This window comes from Moschus berezovskii, chromosome 13 (assembly GCF_049115385.1).
Source record: "Moschus berezovskii isolate FMDL1 chromosome 13, NW_MosBer_1.0, whole genome shotgun sequence".
NCBI classification, from domain to species: domain Eukaryota; kingdom Metazoa; phylum Chordata; class Mammalia; order Artiodactyla; family Moschidae; genus Moschus; species Moschus berezovskii.
This window is the reverse complement of record NC_142472.1, coordinates 54,720,363-54,737,800: the sequence shown is the minus strand read 5'-3', so window position 1 is coordinate 54,737,800 and position 17,438 is coordinate 54,720,363. Positions and strand designations below refer to the sequence as shown.

Below are 17,438 nucleotides of genomic sequence, written 5' to 3'. Positions count from 1 at the left end.
CTTCAGTTACTCTATCAGATCTAATCTCCTGAATCTATTTCTCACTTCCACTATATAATCATAAGGGATTTAAGTCATACCTGAATGGTCTAGTTGTTTTCCCTACTTTCTTCAATTTAAGTCTGAATTTGGCAATAAGGAATTCATGATCTGAGCCACAGTCAGCTCCTGGTCTTGTTTTTGCAGACTGTATAGAGCTTCTCCATCTTTGGCTGCAAAGAATACAATCAAGCTGATTTCAGTATTGACCATCTGGTGATGTCCGTGTGTAGAGTCTTTTCTTGTGTTGTTGGAAGAGGGTGTTTACTATGAGCAATGCGTTCTCTTAGCAAAACTCTGTTAGCCTTTGCCCTGCTTCATTTCATGCTCCAAGGCCAAATTTGCCTGTTACTCCAGGTGTTTCTTGACTTCCTACTTTTGCATTCCAGTCCCCTATAATGAAAAGGATATCTTTTTTGGGTGTTAGTTCTAGAAGGTCTTGTAGGTCTTCGTAGAACTGTTCAACTTCAACTTCTTCAGCTCTACTGGTTGGGGCATAGAGTTGGATTACTGTGATACTGAATGGTTTGCCTTGGAAACGAACAGAGATCATCCTGTTGTTTTTGAGACCGCATCCAAGTACTGCATTTTGAACTCTTACTGACTATGATGGCTACTCCATTTCTTCTAAGAGATTCTTGCCCACAGTAGTAGATATAATCTGAGTTAAATTCACCCATTCCAGTCCATTTTAGTTCACTGATTCCTAAAATGTCGACGTTCCCACTTGCCATCTCCTGTGTGACCACTTCCAATTTGCCTTGACTCAAGGACCTAACATTCCAGGTTCCTACACAATATTGTTCTTTACAACATCAGACTTTACTTCCCTCACCTGTCACATCCACAACTGGCTATTGTTTTTGCTTTGGCTCCATCCCTTCATTCTTTCTGGAGCTATTTCTGCACTCTCCTCCAGTAGTATATTGGGCACCTACCGACCTGGGGAGTTCATCTTTCAGTGTCACACCTTTTTGCCTTTTCATACTGTTCATGGGGTTCTCAAGGCAAGAATACTTTGCCATTCCCTTTTTCAGTGGACTGTGTTTTATCAGAACTCTCCGCCATGACCTTTCCGTCTTGGGAGGCCCTACACAGTATGGCTCATAGTTTCATTGAGCTAGACAAGGCTGTGGTCCATGTGATCAGATTGGTCAGTTTTCTGTGACTGTGGTTTTCATTCTGTCTGCCCTCTGATGGAGAAGGCTAAGAGGCTTATGGAAGCTTCCTGAAGGGAGAAACTGACTGAGGGGGAAACTGGGTCTCCTTCTGATGGGCGGGGACATGTTCAGTAAATCTTTAATCCAATTTTCTGTTGATAGGCAGGGTTGTGTTCCCTCCCTGTTGCTTGACCTGAGGTCAAACTATGGTGGAGGTAATGAAGATAATGGGGACCTCCTTCAAAATATCCCATGCATGCACTGCTGCCCTCAGTGCCCCCGAACCTGCAGCAGGCCACTGCCGACCCACGCCTCCACCAGAGACTCGTGGACACTCATGGGCAAGTCTGAGTCAGTCCCTTGTGGGGTCACTGCTCCTTTCTCATGGGTCCTGGTAGTCTGTTTCCTCAGTCCTGTGTAAGTTCTGGTGGTTCTATGGTGGGAATAATGGCGACCTCCTGCAAAGGGCTTATGGCATACCCAGGTCTGCTGCACCCAGAGCCCCTGTGGCAGGCCACTGCTGACCCGCACCTCCACAGGAGTCGCTCACATTTCTGGCTCAGTGTCTATGGGTTGGGCGTGCATTTTGTGCCATTCCCAGGACTGAGCAGCTCAGGTGACCAGGTGCTTGGGAAGCGCACTGTCCCAGGTGGGCCATGCATCTTAATCAACTCCCGGGTCCCAACCACTCAGTGTCCTGGGTGTGCCGCAAGAGCACTGTCTCAGGTGTGCCGTATGTCTCCTCTGGAGAGCTTCTCTCAGGCTGCAACCCTTCTGGCAGATGTTATCCACCCAGGATCTCAGGAGGCCATGGTTAGCAGCTGGGAGCCTGCTCACTGTTGGTGGAAGATGCTGTCTCTGGGGCCGAGATTGTAGCAGCCCCTTGCCTTCTGGCTCTAGCTGTTGCAAGCCTGTCTCTCTGCCTCTGGGCGGGGAGGGGCTGGTATGCAGCTCTCCTTTGGTATCTCCTTTGGTATGCAACTCAATCCTTTGTTCTGTAAGGGGACCAGGCTGTGGAAAATTCTTATAAAGATGGGAATACCAGACCACCTTACCTGCCTCCTGAGAAATCTGTAGGCAGGTAAAGAAGCAACAGTTAGAACTGGACATGGAACAACAGAAGGAGTATGTCAAGACTGTGTATTGTCACCCTGCTTATTTAACTTATATGCAGAGTCAGTCAGTTCAGTTCAGTTCAGTCGCTCAGTCGTGTCCGACTCTCCGCGACCCCATGAATCACAGCACACCAGGCCTCCCTGTCCATCACCAACTCCCGGAGTTCACTCAAACTCATGTCCACAGAGTCGGTGATGCCATCCAGCCATCTCATTCTCTATCATCCCCTTCTCCTCCCGCCCCCAACCTTTCCCAGCATCAGAGTCTTTTCCAGTGAGTCAACTCCTCGCATGAGGTGGCCAAAGTATTGCAGTTTCAGCTTTAGCATCAGTCCCTCCAATGAACACCCAGGATTGATCTCCTTTAGAATGGGCTGGTGGGATCTCCTTGCAGTCCAAGGGACTCTCGAGAGTCTTCTCCAGCACCACAGTTCAAAAGCATCAATTCTTTGGCCATCAGCTTTCTTCACAGTCCAACTCTCACATCCATACATGACCACGGGAAAAACCATAGCCTTGACTAGACGGACCTTGGTTGGCAAAGTAATGTCTCTGCTTTTTAATATACTATCAAGGTTGGTCATAACTTTCCTTCCAAGGAGTAAGCGTCTTTTAATTTCATGGCTGCAATCAGCATCTGCAGTGATTTTGGAGCCCAAAAAAATAAAGTCTGACACTGTTTCCACTGTTTTTCCATCTATTTCCCATGAAGTGATGGGACCAGATGCCATGATCTTTGTTTTCTGAATGATGAGCTTCAAGCCAACCTTTTCACTCTCCTCTTTCACTTTCATCAAGAGGCTTTTGAGTTCCTCTTCACTTTCTGCCATAAGGGTAGTGTCATCTGCATATCTGAGGTTATTGATATTTCTCCCAGCAATCTTGATTCCAGCTTGTGCTTCTTCCAGCCCAGCGTTCCTCATGATGTACTCTGCATATAAGTTAAATAAGCAAGGTGACAATATACAGCCTTGACGCACTCCTTTTCCTATTTGGAACCAGTCTGTTGTTCCATATCCAGTTCTGACTGTTGCTTCCTGACCTGCATACAGGTTTCTCAAGAGGCAGGTCAGGTGGTCTGGGATTCCCATCTCTTTCAGAATGTTCCACAGTTTATTGAGATCCACACAGTCAAAGGCTTTGGCATAGTCAATGAAGCAGAAATAGATGTTTTTCTGGAACTCTCTTGCTTTCTCCATGATCCAGCGGATGTTGGCAATTTGATCTCTGGTGCCTCTGCCTTTTCTAAAACCTGCCTGAACATCTGGGAGTTCACGGTTCACATATTGCTGAAGCCTGGCTTGGAGAATTTGGAGCATGACTTTACTAGCATGTGAGATGAGTGCAATTGTGCAGTAGTTTGAGCATTCTTTGGCATTGCCTTTCTTTGGGATTGGAATGAAGACCGACCTTTTCCAGTCCTGTGGCCACTGCTGAGTTTTCCAAATTTGCTGGCATATTGAGTGCAGCACTTTCACAGCATCATCTTTCAAGATTTGAAATAGCTCAACTGGAATTCCATCACCTCCACTAGCTTTGTTCGTAGTGATGCTTTCTAAGGCCCACCTGACTTCACATTCCAAGATGTCTGGCTCTAGGTCAGTGATCACGTTATCGTGACTATCTTGGTCATGAAGATCTTTTTTCTACAGTTCTTCTGTGTATTCTTGCCACCTCTTCTTAATATCTTCTGTTAGGTCCACACCATTTCTGTCCTTTATCGAGCCCATCTTTGCATGAAATGTTCCCTTGATATCTCTAGTTTTCTTGAAGAGATCTCTTGTTTTTCCTATTCTGTTGTTTTCCTCTATTTCTTTGCACTGGTCGCTGAGGAAGGCGTTCTTATCTCTCCTTGCTATTCTTTGGAATTCTGCATTCAGATGCTTATATCTTTCCTTTTCTCCTTTGCTTTTCGCTTCTCTTCTTTTCACAGCTATTTGGAAGGCCTCCTCAGACAGACATTTTGCTTTTTTGCATTTCTTTTCCATGGGGATGGTCTTGGTCCCTGTCTCCTGTACAATGTCATGAACCTCCATCCAGAGTTCATCAGGCACTCTATCTATCAGATCTAGTCCCTTAAATCTATTTCTCACTTCCACTGTATGATCATAAGGGATTTGATTTAGGTCATATCTGAATGGTCTAGTGGTTTTCCCTACTTTCTTCAATTTAAGTCTGAATTTGGCAATAAGGAGCTCATGATCTGAGCCACAGTCAACTCCTGGTCTTGTTTTTGCTAACTGTATACAGCTTCTCCATCTTTGGTTGCAAAGAATATAATCAATTTGATTTCGGTGTTGACGATCTGGTGATGTCCATGTGTAGAGTCTTCTCTTGTGTTGTTGGAAGAGGGTGTTTGCTATGACCAGTGCGTTCTCTTGACAAAACTATATTAGCCTTTGCCCTGCTTCATTCCGTGCTCCAAGGCCAAATTTGCCTGTTACTCCAGGTGTTTCTTGACTTCCTACTTTTGCATTCCAGTCCCCTATAATGAAAAGGACATCTTTTTTAGAGGGCCAGGGCCGGCGGCCGAGAGGAGCTGCCCCACGTCCAATAGGCGGTGGCAGCACGGGCGCAGGAGGGTTGAGAGAAGCTACTGCACGTTCAAGGTCAGGAGGGGCGGTCTTGAGGAGATACCCCTCATCCAAGGTAAGGTGCAGCGGCTGCGCTTTCTTGGAGCAGCTGTGAAGAGATATCCCACGCCCAAGGTAAGAGAAACCCAAATAAGAGGGTAGGTATTGCGAGGGGGCATCAGAGGGCAGACACACTGAAATCATAATCACAGGAAACTAGTCGATCTGATCACATGGACCACAGCCGAATGTGGTCCACTGGAGAAGGGAATGGCAAACCACTTCAGTATACTTGCCTTGAGAACCCCATGAACAGTATCAACGCGCAAAATGATAGGCTACTGAATGAGGAATTCCCCAGGTCGGTAGGTGCCCAGTATGCTACTGGAGATCAGTGGAGAAATAACTCTAGAAGGAATAAAGGGATGGAGCAAAAGCAAAACCAATACCCAGCTGTGGATGTGACCGGTGACAGAAGCAAGGTCCGGTGCTGTAAAGACCAATATTGCATAGGAACCTGGAATGTTAGGTCCATGAATCAAGGCAAATTGGAAGTGGTCAAACAGGAGATGGCAAGAGTGAACATAGACATTCTAGGAATCAGTGAACTAAAATGGACTTGAATGGGTGAATTTAACTCAGATGACCATTATATCTACTACTGTGGGCAGGAATCCCTTAGAAGAAATGGAGTAGCCATCATGGTCAACAAAAGAGTCCAAAATGCAGTACTTGGATGCAATCTTAAAAACGACAGAATGATTTCTGTTCGTTTCCAAGGCAAACCATTCAATATTACAGTAATCCAGGCCTATGCCCCAACCAGTAACGCTGAAGAAGCCGAAGTTGAACCTTTTAGAACTAACACCCCCCCCAAAAAAAAAACAAAAAGATATGCAGAGTACATCATGCAAAATGCCGGGCTGGATAAAGCACAAGCTGGAATCAAGATTGCCGGGAGAAATATCAATAACCTCAGATAGGCAGATGACACCAGCCTTATGGCAGAAAGCAAAGAACTAAAGAGCCTATTGATGAAAGTGAAAGAGGAGAGTGAAAAAGTTGTCTTAAAACTCAACATTAAGAAAACTAAGATCATGGCATCTGGTCCCATCACTTCATGGCAAATAGATGGGGAAACAATGGAAACAGTGTCAGACTTTATTTTGAGGGGCTCCAAAATCACTGCAGATGGTGACTGCAGCCATGAAATTAAAAGACACTTGGTCCTTGGAAGAAAAGCTATGACCAACATCAGTCAGTCAGTCAGTTCAGTCGCTCAGTCATGTCCGACTCTTTGCAACCCCACGGACTGCAGCACCCAGGCCTCCCTGTCCATCGCCAACTCCCAGAGTTTACTCAAACTCATGTCCACTGAGTTGGTGATGCCATCCAACCATCTCATCCTCTGTCATCTCCTTCTCCTCCCGTCCTCAATCTTTCCCAGCATCAGGGTCTTTTCAAATGAGCCAGCCCTTCGCATCAGGTGGCCAAAGGATTGGAGTTTCAGTTTCAACATCAGTCCTTCCAATGAATATCCAGGACTGAGTTCCTTTAGGATGGACTGGTCAGATCTCCTTGCAGTCCAAGAGACTCTCCAGAGTCTTCTCCAACAACACAGTTCAAAAGCATCAATTCTTTGGTGCTCAGCTTTCTTAACAGTCCAACTCTCATGTCCATACATGACTACTGGAAAAACCATAGCCTTTGCTAGATGGACCTTTGTTGGAAAAGTAATGTCTCTGCTTTTTAATATGCTGTCTAGGTTGGTCATAACTTTCCTTCCAAGGAGCAAGTGTCTTTGAATTTCATGGTTGCAGTCACCATCTGCAGTGATTTTGGAGCCCACAGAACAAGTGTGGCCTTCCACAGAACAAGTTTTAAACACAAAAAAAAAGAGCCCAGCTGAAAATACTGAGTGGTTCTCTTCTGCCTACAAGGACATCACAGACAGGTGCTGGTAATCCTTATCCCATTAAAAAGCCCTCAACATTCTGTTCTCAACCTATCATTATAGTATTTCCTAAAAGTTCTGGGTCTGAATTTCAGTTCTGCCACTTACTAGCCACAATGTCTTGGGCAAAATGCTTATAAAGTGGAGATTACACCATGACTTGTAAAATGAGACTCATACCATCTACCTGGCAAACTTTAATGATATGTTACAGAAAAATATGAAAAGTATCTTTTAAAAAATGAAAAGTATCTTAAAAGAAAAAATGAATTGTACAGTTACAATGGGTGAATTTTACAGTAGGTAAATTATATTTTGATAAACCTCCTTTTTAAAACCCATGGAGAAAACTGGGATTATTCAATAAATGGATTTAAGACAACCGTGTATCCATCAGGGAAAAAACACAGATATTTCCAAAATATCAAAGATTATAACATAAAAGTATACATTCTACTATAAAAAGGTCTTAAAATAATTTTAACACTACTGAACTCTCTCCTCCAGTTAAACCAATAAACTCACTATATTTTGAAGGTCTATAGTCCACAGCTGGGCTTCCCAGGTGGCACTAGTGGTAAAGAATCCACTTGCAATGCAGGAGATGTAAGAGACATGGGTTCGACCCCTGAATTGGGAAAATCCCCTGGAGGAGGGCAAGGCAACCCACTCCAGTAATCTTGCCATGGACAGAGGAGCCTGGTGGGCTACAGCCCACAGGACTGCAAACAGTCAGAGACAACTGTAGTGACTTGGCACACACAGTCCACAACAAGGAGTACCATCAATTCCAGCACACACACAGCCCAAGCCCTAGAATCCTCAAGATCCAGGTACAATGGAAAAAACAAAATACCTGAAGTTAGTCACTGTGTTTTAATCCAAGTTTTACCGCTCACTAGCTGAATGACCTTCAGAGAAGGCAATGGCAAGCCACTCCAGTACTCTTGCCTAGAAAATCCCATGGATGGAGGAGCCTGGTAGGCTGCAGTCTATGGGGTCACGAAGAGTCAGACATGACTGAGCGACTTCCCTTTCAGTTTTCACTTTCACACATTGGAGAAGGAAATGGCAACCCACTCCAGCGTTCTTGCCTGGAGAATCCCAAGGACGGGGGAGCCTGGTGGGCTGCCGTCTATGGGGTCGCACAGAGTCGCACACGACTGAAGTGACTTAGCAGCAGCAGTATCAGCAGCTGAATGACCTTAAGCAAAACCCACCAAAATTCATTTCTTCATCATAAAGAAAAGCAATCACATCTCCCTCACAGGGCTGTGAAAGGCCCTCAAGTGAAGCAGAGTGCCTAGCACCCCACCTCAAAGGTAATCATAAATGTTATTTTCCTCCTTCCTCATCTCTAGAATGCATTCCCCTATTATTCCAAGCTGTTAAAAACTCCACCTTTTAAGATACTGTTTATATCACTCATGTGACCTAAAAAAAGAAATCCTTTGATCCTTCATTGCTGTCTTCAACCACTAAAACATTTAATTATTCTGTAAACTAAGATTAGGAACTATTCCTGATATTTTTCTGGCATTCCCTACTCTATTAGCACATTTACATAAACACTCATATACAAGTAAGTCCTTCTTAAAAGGTGATAAACAATACAACAGATTTTCACATCCAACTTCTATAAAACACCCCATGCAAATGGTATTACTGCCTCCATTTTTCTGATGGGGCAGTGTGACTCAGAGACACTAGATGACAGCACAGTGGATGCAGGCCCAGTAAACAGGGGCTCCTCCATCCACTCAGCACACAGTCACACCATCCTTTGCCCTACCGCACCATGGAAGGAACACAGATTAAGCAAACGCAGCTGCCCATGAGGTCTGTTGCAGCCAGCTGCCAATTACTCATCCTTGAAAGTTTATTTAATCTTAGTTTCCTCCTCTGTAAATCAGAAATGGTTAATATCTACTTTCCAGAGTTTTATGAGAATAAAAGACCTGGAAGTTTGTATCTCTTGACTACCTTCCCCTACCCCCCTGCCTCTGGCAACCACCAATCTTTTCTTCATTGTTATCTATGCCTTTGGGTTGTTTTTTGGTTTTTGTTTTTTTTAAGATTCCACATGGAAGCGAGATTGTACTATATTTGCCTACATATTTTTTTTAATGTAACAAGTTTGAACCAGCTTACTGAAGACTCTGTATGTCCCTTAAATATGCATATGTTATACTTTGTGTTAATTTATGTATAAGTATACATAGCACATTAAGATGTAACAGCTTAGTACCATCACTTGTAAAAGACCATAAACAATCTAAATAGCCACTGAAAAGAACAGTACAATCACACAAGGGAATTATTACACAGTCACTATAGAATAAGGTATATTTCTATGTGTAGACATGAAACAAACTAGAAGATAATCAGTTTGGTGAAAAAATTCAAAGTGCACTAGGCTTCCATGTGTGAGCAGTATGTACCAGAGATAGGGAAATACAAACATGAGTGATCATACAAAGAACATCTCTGAAAAGATACATAATAAATAGAAAAGAATGACTGTCTTTTGGAGAGGGATCAGGGAACTAAGGAAGAAGGGAGACTATTTTTCACTGTGTATCCTCTTGTGCTATTTATACTTAAACTTTTAACCTGTGCCTGTGACTCTTCGTGACCCCATGGGCTAAAGCCCACCAGGCTTCCCCATTCATGAAGCACATTTTTAATTTCCAAAGCAAGATATTGTTCCTAGATTTAAAAAGCTGCAATTTTTAATATTAAAAATACAATTATAAGCTAGTTTTAGAAAAACGGGTACAATATCTTTAATTTTTTAAAGAAAAAGATACCAAAGGACATCAAAAAAGGAAGAAGTTTTACCAGAAGAGGGCCATTATCCACAGGCCAATTAACTCAGCCAAGATAAAAGAACATGTCCTGCCCTAAGCTGAAGCTGCTGAGAGGTCAAAGATTTTTAAAGCTACTGGGAAGGAAAGAGGATGAATTCTAAAAATTGATCGTAAAATAATTTGTTTCCTAGAGCATAAACATTTAGAAAAACACAAACACTTTATACCTGAAGGAATTTTAAACATCATGTACTCCATACCCCATTCGCATATTCTACAAAGAAATATATTTCCACATGGACTAAATTACTAGCCTAAGATCAAAGTTACTTTAAGACAGAGTACTAAAAAAAAAACAACCTAATTTTCAGGACCCCCAGTCCAACAGTAATTCCTATACAATGAAAGGAGGAGCAAATACTGTATGCATGAATTTGCTGACAACTATATGACAACAAGCTTCCCACAAGGCTCAGTGGTTAAGAATCCTCCTGACAATGTAGGAGACAGGCATTCGATCCCTGGGTCAAGAAGATCCCCTGGAGGAGGAAATGGCAATCCACTCCAGCATTCTTGCCTGGGAAATCCCAGGGACAGACGACCCTGGCAGGCTACAGTCCACGGGTCATGAAGAGTCAGACATGACTAAGCAATTGAGCACACACTGATCACATATGACAACAGTGCATAAAACAAGAATTTTACCACATTCCTTTGTATAGCTTCAGCTCATAAACTACTTTATAAAAACAGAATATAGTTAATATGGAAAAACAAATGTAAGAAATACTGCTACAAAACTTGAGTGTATATATGTATGCCCATGCTATGTACTTAACTGTCTGCCCCTAAATTCTCATACTGAAACCTTAACCCCCAATGTAAGTGCATGTGGAGATAGGGCCCTTAGGAGTAGTTAAGGTTACACACAAAACTAATAATAATGATTAACCCTGGGCAATGAGATCAGTTTAACTTTATACACTGCTGTTCCAGCAAAAATTTTTACCAAAAAAGTTTATTAAAAACTAAATAAATTCAACCTTAAAATAAATAAATTTCTAAAATATTTCTAGATACCATAAACATTCATACCTTTGTACACAAAGTAGATATGCCTACAGAAGAGCAAACAACAACAAAAAGATGTGGCAGTGGAAGCACGGACTCCTAACCACTGGGCAACCAGGGAATTCCCTATAGAACATTCCTGAAATGACAAAATTATAGAAATGGAGGGCAAATTAGTGGTTGCCAGGGATTTGAAGGAAGGTGACAAAAAAGCCTCTTGAGGGTGACAGAGCTGCTCCATGTCCTGACTGTGCTGGCAGGTGTAAAAACATACACACAGTAAAACTCCACAGAACTATACACATGTGTACACACACGCACAATTAAGACTCAGAAAATCCTGAAAAAGGTTAAGTGGATTGTGCCAATCAGTGTGGCTGTAACACTGCACTACAGTTCTACAACGTGCTGCCGCTGGGGAAAAGGGGATGGGACAGCAGGCTCTTTCTGTATTATTTCTTACAACTGTATGTGACTCTACAATTATCTCAAAACAGACACTTAATTTAAAAAGAGAAAAATCCTATAAAAGGACAAAGAAAGATGTTTTGGCCATCATTTAGCTTCTTACAGAATCATTTCAAACGCACTTTCATGGAAAGAAGTGTTTACTCACTGACTCTTACTGAGACATTAGTACAACCCTGACTACTCCTTATAAAGCTCTAAGCTTTCCTCGTAAAACTTAAGATCTAATTTCAACTTATACACATACCTGCATTCCCTGTAACCTCCACAGGACAGACTTTTGCTTCATTCAATGTTGTATTCCTATCACCCTGATCAAAACTTGCCACTCTGCAAGCACCATATTAAAGGAGTGAAAGCGATGGTATTATAAAGTCTCTTGTTATCTACTTCGTGTATTGTCGAATAAAAATGTGTTAACCTACACCAGCTCTCCTAATGGCAAATTCCCAGTAATCACTCCTCTGTGAGCTGATTCAGGTTTGTGGGGTGAAAAGTATAATTCTGGCTTAAACAAAAACAGTCTTGCCATACACTCCAAAGTTTACGTATGCACTTCAAGTTATCCCCTGCTTTCTGCCATCTGGGCAGACAGCCACAGTTCAATTATCTATAGCTATTTTACTGGTCTTGAAAATATACTCTCAAAAACTGGGAGGTAAAGAAATGTACAGGCTAGCTGTAGACTTATTACTAATATTCAATTAACAGCAGCAACTAACCCTGACCCCTCACTGTGTGCTAGATAATGCTGATTACAACTCTGAACTAGGTACTACTACTACCTCCACGTTTTAAAATAAGAAAAATAGAGGCTTAAAATTAAGTTAAAAACCCAAGATCACAAAGTAGACAGGAGAGCCAGGTCCATCTTAGATGTGCCTTATGCCAGAGCCTTCACTACTAATTAAATTAGCAGGACTGAAAATAAGTCTATTTTGATAAAATAAATCTATTGGGTTTCAAATAAAGTAATATATATAAAATACAAATACTGATATAATAGTTGAGCTGCTAAAAACTGAGCATCTTGAAGATGAAAAGTCTAGCTGGCTGAGAATATTAGAATCATATCATTAAAAGGTCAAGAATCAGCAACTCAATTAAACCACCAAATCAAACCACACTGAACCTTTAGAAGATTCGAATTCCAAAAGAAATACGAAATGTCTAACACTTTAAAAAAGAATAATAAACTGCTATTTTCCCAACAATCCTGAATGCCAGAATATGTTCACTACCATACTGCCAGGTCAACAAAAGAGCTGAAAGTGTAATACTCCCGTACAGATGAAAAGTAGGCAACAAATGAAAGTACACTGCAACCAAGCATACTAAAAAAAAAAAGCCTTTCTGCTTCAGTTTTCCAGTGCTTGCAAAGTAAGGATAAAATTTCCTCTCACATTTACCTCTCAAGTTTTCACACAATCAGAACACTACCAAAACAATTCAAGTACTTAAAGCAAGAGTCAAAAACTCAAAAGCCAAGAGGAGCCAGGCATATAAGTTACCTAGTCAGTAATAAGGCAAAAATGGAGTCTTGCCCAGCCAACACACCTTATTCTAATATAGAAAAGAGCTGCCCTTCAAAGTCAGAAATCTGTAGTTTACTGTTAAACCTGATTTTTTTTTAAATGTTGCCAACTAATTCAGTCACAATCCAACACATGCAAATTAAAAACATTAAATTATATCATAAATTTTAGGCACCAAAATGGCTAAAATTATAAGATGGCTAATATCAAGTGCTGGGGAGAACATGAAGCAACTTGAAACAACGTGAACTCTCATACTCTGCTAGACGAAATGTAAATGTGATACAATCTCTTCAGAAAACTCTCTGAAGTCATCTACTTAGAGCCGAACATATGCATGTCCTATTACAAGTCTGAAATTCCACTCCTAACATAAATTCATAGACTTGAACCAAAGAACATATTCAAGAATGTTCAAAACAGTGCTCTTCTTAATAAACAAAAATTGGAAACGTTCCATCGCCCACTAACAGCAAAATGAGAATATAAAATGAGGTACATTCATATAATGTGTAACACCAGGCAAGAATGAGACTAAAAGGTTGCTCCCACATACCTGATCTCACAAATGTGCTCAAAGAAAAGAGACCCACAATGTTCTTACAGAGCTCAAAAAAAAAGCATGAAAAAGAGGAAAATGAATCGACAATGTAGTGTGTGAAGTCCGTGGTTACCTCTGGGAAAGGAGTGACTGGCAAAGGGTAGGAAGAGCAGGACTTCTGCAGGTCCTGATTGAGTTCTATTTCCTCATCTGAGTACTGTTACGAGCTGTTTTCATCTTGTGAAAATTCCAACATTTATGGTCTATATACTGTTCCGTAGGTGTGTACACTTCAACAAAAACTTTAAAACACACACACACAGCCCCAAGATACCCAAGGAGCCCAAACAAAGTACTTCTACAGGTGGACCCGGCTTATCAGAGCAGATATGTCTGACATCCCAGCTCAAGAAATAGTCTACATTCTTACACCTAAAGAAGAGCAAAGGAAAAAAAGTAAAAGCAATATAAAATTGTGTCAGTGACTCTACCTGATCAAGTCAACAACGAACAAAATTTAAATTTCTCCTAATAACAACACCTCTCAGAATGTGTCCTCCCTTTTAATTGCCTCATACACTTACCAAATCAAGTGTCTCATAAAATAAAGTATAACACAGCTAAACATAGAAGCTAGATCAAAAATTAATAAAGTGTAAAAAATTCAACACAAGCATTAAATCACCAACACAATCCTGTTCCCTGATTCCTGAACAACCTAACTTGACTGGCCACTCACAGATAGGAGACAATTTTATCTCTCCCAAAAAGGAGTCACAACCTAGACCACCCGTGAGTTACCAAAAAGCCTACAGCAGACAAGAGGAGCCTTGGGCTTCACCCAGTTGAGTTAAAGCAAGTCCCACAGAATCCAACTACAGAACTCAGCTACTGAGGCAAGTAACTGTTAATTGACTAAACGTTGACTTCAAAATGCCTTCCCAGCACTGACTGCCTGTCCTCTCAAGAACCTATCTCCCAAATACGTTTGGTTCCTGAGATATGAAACGGTCCCCACCTTTGAGTCATTGCTAGTATTTCTCCTCCATCTCCAACCTCACCTGTTTACAGCCTGTCCTAACTTTCATGTCTCAAATCTACCGCATCTGTGTATTAGAAAATCCTAGAAATATCACATATTAAATTGAATACCTCCATTTTTTTAACATGCCTCTTCCTGTAGTTAACAAAACCACTGTTCAGTTTCTCTGCTTACTAATCAAACATTAACGAATTAATCTGAGCCACAACTCAATACATCCAGCAAACTTACCTAGAAAATGCAAAGTCGTTGCTCCAACGTGATAAAATTCCACCAATAAAATAACCATTCTGACAAAACATTTTAAGGTACAAATTATTCTTCTTAGCATATCACCCTCACCAAATACATCTGCACTGAAGTCAGACCCATCAGAGCAAAAGAAACAATCTTTAAAACACACACTAACACATACACCCATCTCTAGGAAGACAATAATCCTCACAGAGCAAATAACTGCTAAAGCATCAGGCCAAATACTTCAGACCATTCACAGTTTTTTTAAAAAAAGTTATGACATCGAAGTTAAGCAGCCTATCAAATGAGTTTCAAATCTATTAACATTTTAGAATTCCCAAGGAAGTAGGATTTTCCCACTTGGTTTAGAAATGCTCAATACACTCAGAAACAAACAAGGGAAAACTCGACACACCTCTACTTTTCAAGGGCAACCTTTTGTAAACCAGATTACACTTTTAGGCTGGTTATTAGAACTGCAAACTCCACTCACTAACGACAAACAAGTTACAAGGTAACAGATAATGACAAGTGAACAAAGTGAAAAAAGGCCCGCTGCCCTAAGAGAGCCGAATTCGAGGGCTCAGTTCAGTTCAGTCGCTCAGTATGCGCGGCTCATGGCGTGGCACGTTTCCGAGGCTCTGAGCTGAGGGTTCGCTGGATACAAAGTAGTAGAAGACAAGCGATACACCTCCGGACATCCAGCAGACTCCCGCCAGCTTTCAAGAAAACTGCGGAAATGCAAGTTTGGGTGAAATCCCGACTCAGACCAAGCACGCGAGAGACGGCTGCTTGTCGGTTCGCTCCCGATTCCTTAGAAAGCATTTCCTGCCTGGAAAACCTCTCTCCCAGAAGCCTTGCACACACACACACACACACACACACACACACAGAAAAGAAAAAAAAAAAAACTTTTTCCGCTCTTCCAACCCACTCCTGGAAGCCGCAGAGCCCGCCCCGAACGGCACACACCCACCGGGGGACCCCGCCGCTCGGCCCGGGGCGCGCGCGCACACACGCACACAACACTCACAGGTGCCGGCAAAGCCAGCCCCTTTCCACACCCCCCGGAAGCGACACCCCCATCTCCCGCACGCCGCGGCCCATCCCCCGTCCTCCCCGCCCCCACCCGCACCCCCGCGCCCCCAGAAGTCCACCGCCCCCCGCTCCCGGGAGCCGGCCGGCCCTCGCCGCCCGGGCGGGCCGAGAGCAGCGGAGAGGGGAGGCAGGAAAACGGAAGGAGGCCCCAGGCCCCGGGCCTAGGCCTCTCGGAGCGCTGAGGGCGGCGAAAGCTGAAGGGAGAGGGGGCACCCCGCGGGCCAGGCTCCGGCGCCCCTGCCCCCGCCGACCCCGCCCGCGGGCCACACTCACTTGCCAGCCGCGGCCCGTCGAGGACCGCACTGCTGCCACCTCCGCCTCCGCCGGCTCCGGGCCCGGGGCCCCCCAGGTCCGGCTTCTTGGGCCCCGCGGGCGGCCCGGCTCCTCCGGCCGGGACCGCTCCGGGCGGGAAGCCGGCCCCGGGCGCGCCCGCCAGAGCCAGGGGGACGCTGTTGCTATGGAGGCCGAGGCCCGGCGCGGCCCCGGCGGCCGGGTCCTCATGCAGGAACTGACACTCCTCCCCGTAGAAGCACGTCTTATCCTTGGCGTAGTAGCGGCAGTACTTCAGCTTCACCCCCGCCGCCGCCGCCGCCGCCCCGCCGGGGACGCCCCCGACCCCCGGCGGGGCCACCGCCGCGACCGCCGCGGCCGCCGCCAGCGAGGAGGACGCGGAGGAGGCGGCGGCCGAGGGGGGCGGGAGGCCGCCGCCACTGTTCATGGCAACGCCGCAGCCTCGTCTTCCGCCGCCGCCGCCGCCGCCACCATAGACTGGGGAGGGAGGGACGGCGCTGCCCGGGGGCCGGAGAAAAGCCCGGGCGGGCGGGTCTGTCCCGCTGCGGGAGCCGGAGCCGCCCGGGGAGGGGGGAGGGGAGGGGACAGGGGAGGGAGGAGGGGGCAGGAGGGAGGGGCGGGGAGGGGGAGAGTCGGGAGTCTCTCTCACTCACTCTCGCCTTCTCTCTTCTTAAAGGGGCCGCGCGCGGGACGACGGGGTGGGCGCGCGGGCCCTCTGACAGGGACTTCGAGGGCGCGGACTCGGGGAGTAGGGGGAGGGGAGGGGACGCGGCGGCGGCAGCGAACGGGAGGGGAGGACGGAGGGGCCGGTTTATTTTTAAATTCTGCCTCCACTCGCTCTCTCGCGCTCTAGTTCCTCCGAGTTGTTTATTCCCTTTTCCTCTTCCTGAGACGGCCGTCGCTGCTGCGCCTGCGCGCCGGGGCGCGGGGGCTTGTGGGTAGCGGGAGCACCAGCGCGGGAGGGGGAATCCTGGCCGGGCGTCGGTTGGACGGGCGGGCGGTCGGCGGTCTGTGGCGCTTTTCCGACGCCGAGCCGGCTGGGGGAGCGTTCTCACGAGGCGACAGGCCTTCCCGGTTTCGTTTGTCCTCTTCCTTGTAAAGCCAGAGCGTCATTTCTTACTTGAAACGACGAAATTTACGGAACGTGATGGTCATTTCTTAGGTGGTGGAGCGCGCCTGAGGCCGGAGCCCAAGCCCTGGCTCTGCTGGGAGAGGAGCTCCGTCCGTTCGTAGCACTTGAGCACCTTCACTTTTCCCCCAGCCTCCTCTTTTTTTTTTTTTTCTTCCCGCTGAGGGTGAGGAGAGCTACAGAAATGATTGCCTAAGACTCACGGGCCTTTTATGCAAAAAAAAAAAAACACACTGGAAGCAAAGGAGGTTGACTTAGGCAAACCCCCAGCTGAGTACAGCACCTGTTTTCTCTATTTATATTACTGAAAGCCTCCGGTAAAATATTATGAAAAAAATAAGATGCCACCTGGGGACAGCGCTGCAGAGGCAGCCC

General features: G+C 44.9%; 1 protein-coding gene across 8 annotated transcripts in view; it reads right to left on the bottom strand.

Moving 5' to 3' along the window:
- PAN3 (poly(A) specific ribonuclease subunit PAN3) overlaps positions 1-16,504 on the bottom strand; it is a 124,816-nt gene extending 108,312 nt beyond the window's left edge. For all 8 annotated transcript variants that reach the window (XR_008685987.2, XM_088842700.1, XM_055426325.2 and 5 more), the window contains exon 1: positions 15,917-16,504. Coding sequence is in view for 7 of the 8 variants with exons in the window: in XM_088842700.1 (XP_088698826.1) it covers positions 15,917-16,361 (445 nt within the window). In the remaining variant the exon portion in view is untranslated. The remainder of the gene's footprint in view (positions 1-15,916) is intronic.
- Positions 16,505-17,438: the final 934 nt, after the last annotated feature.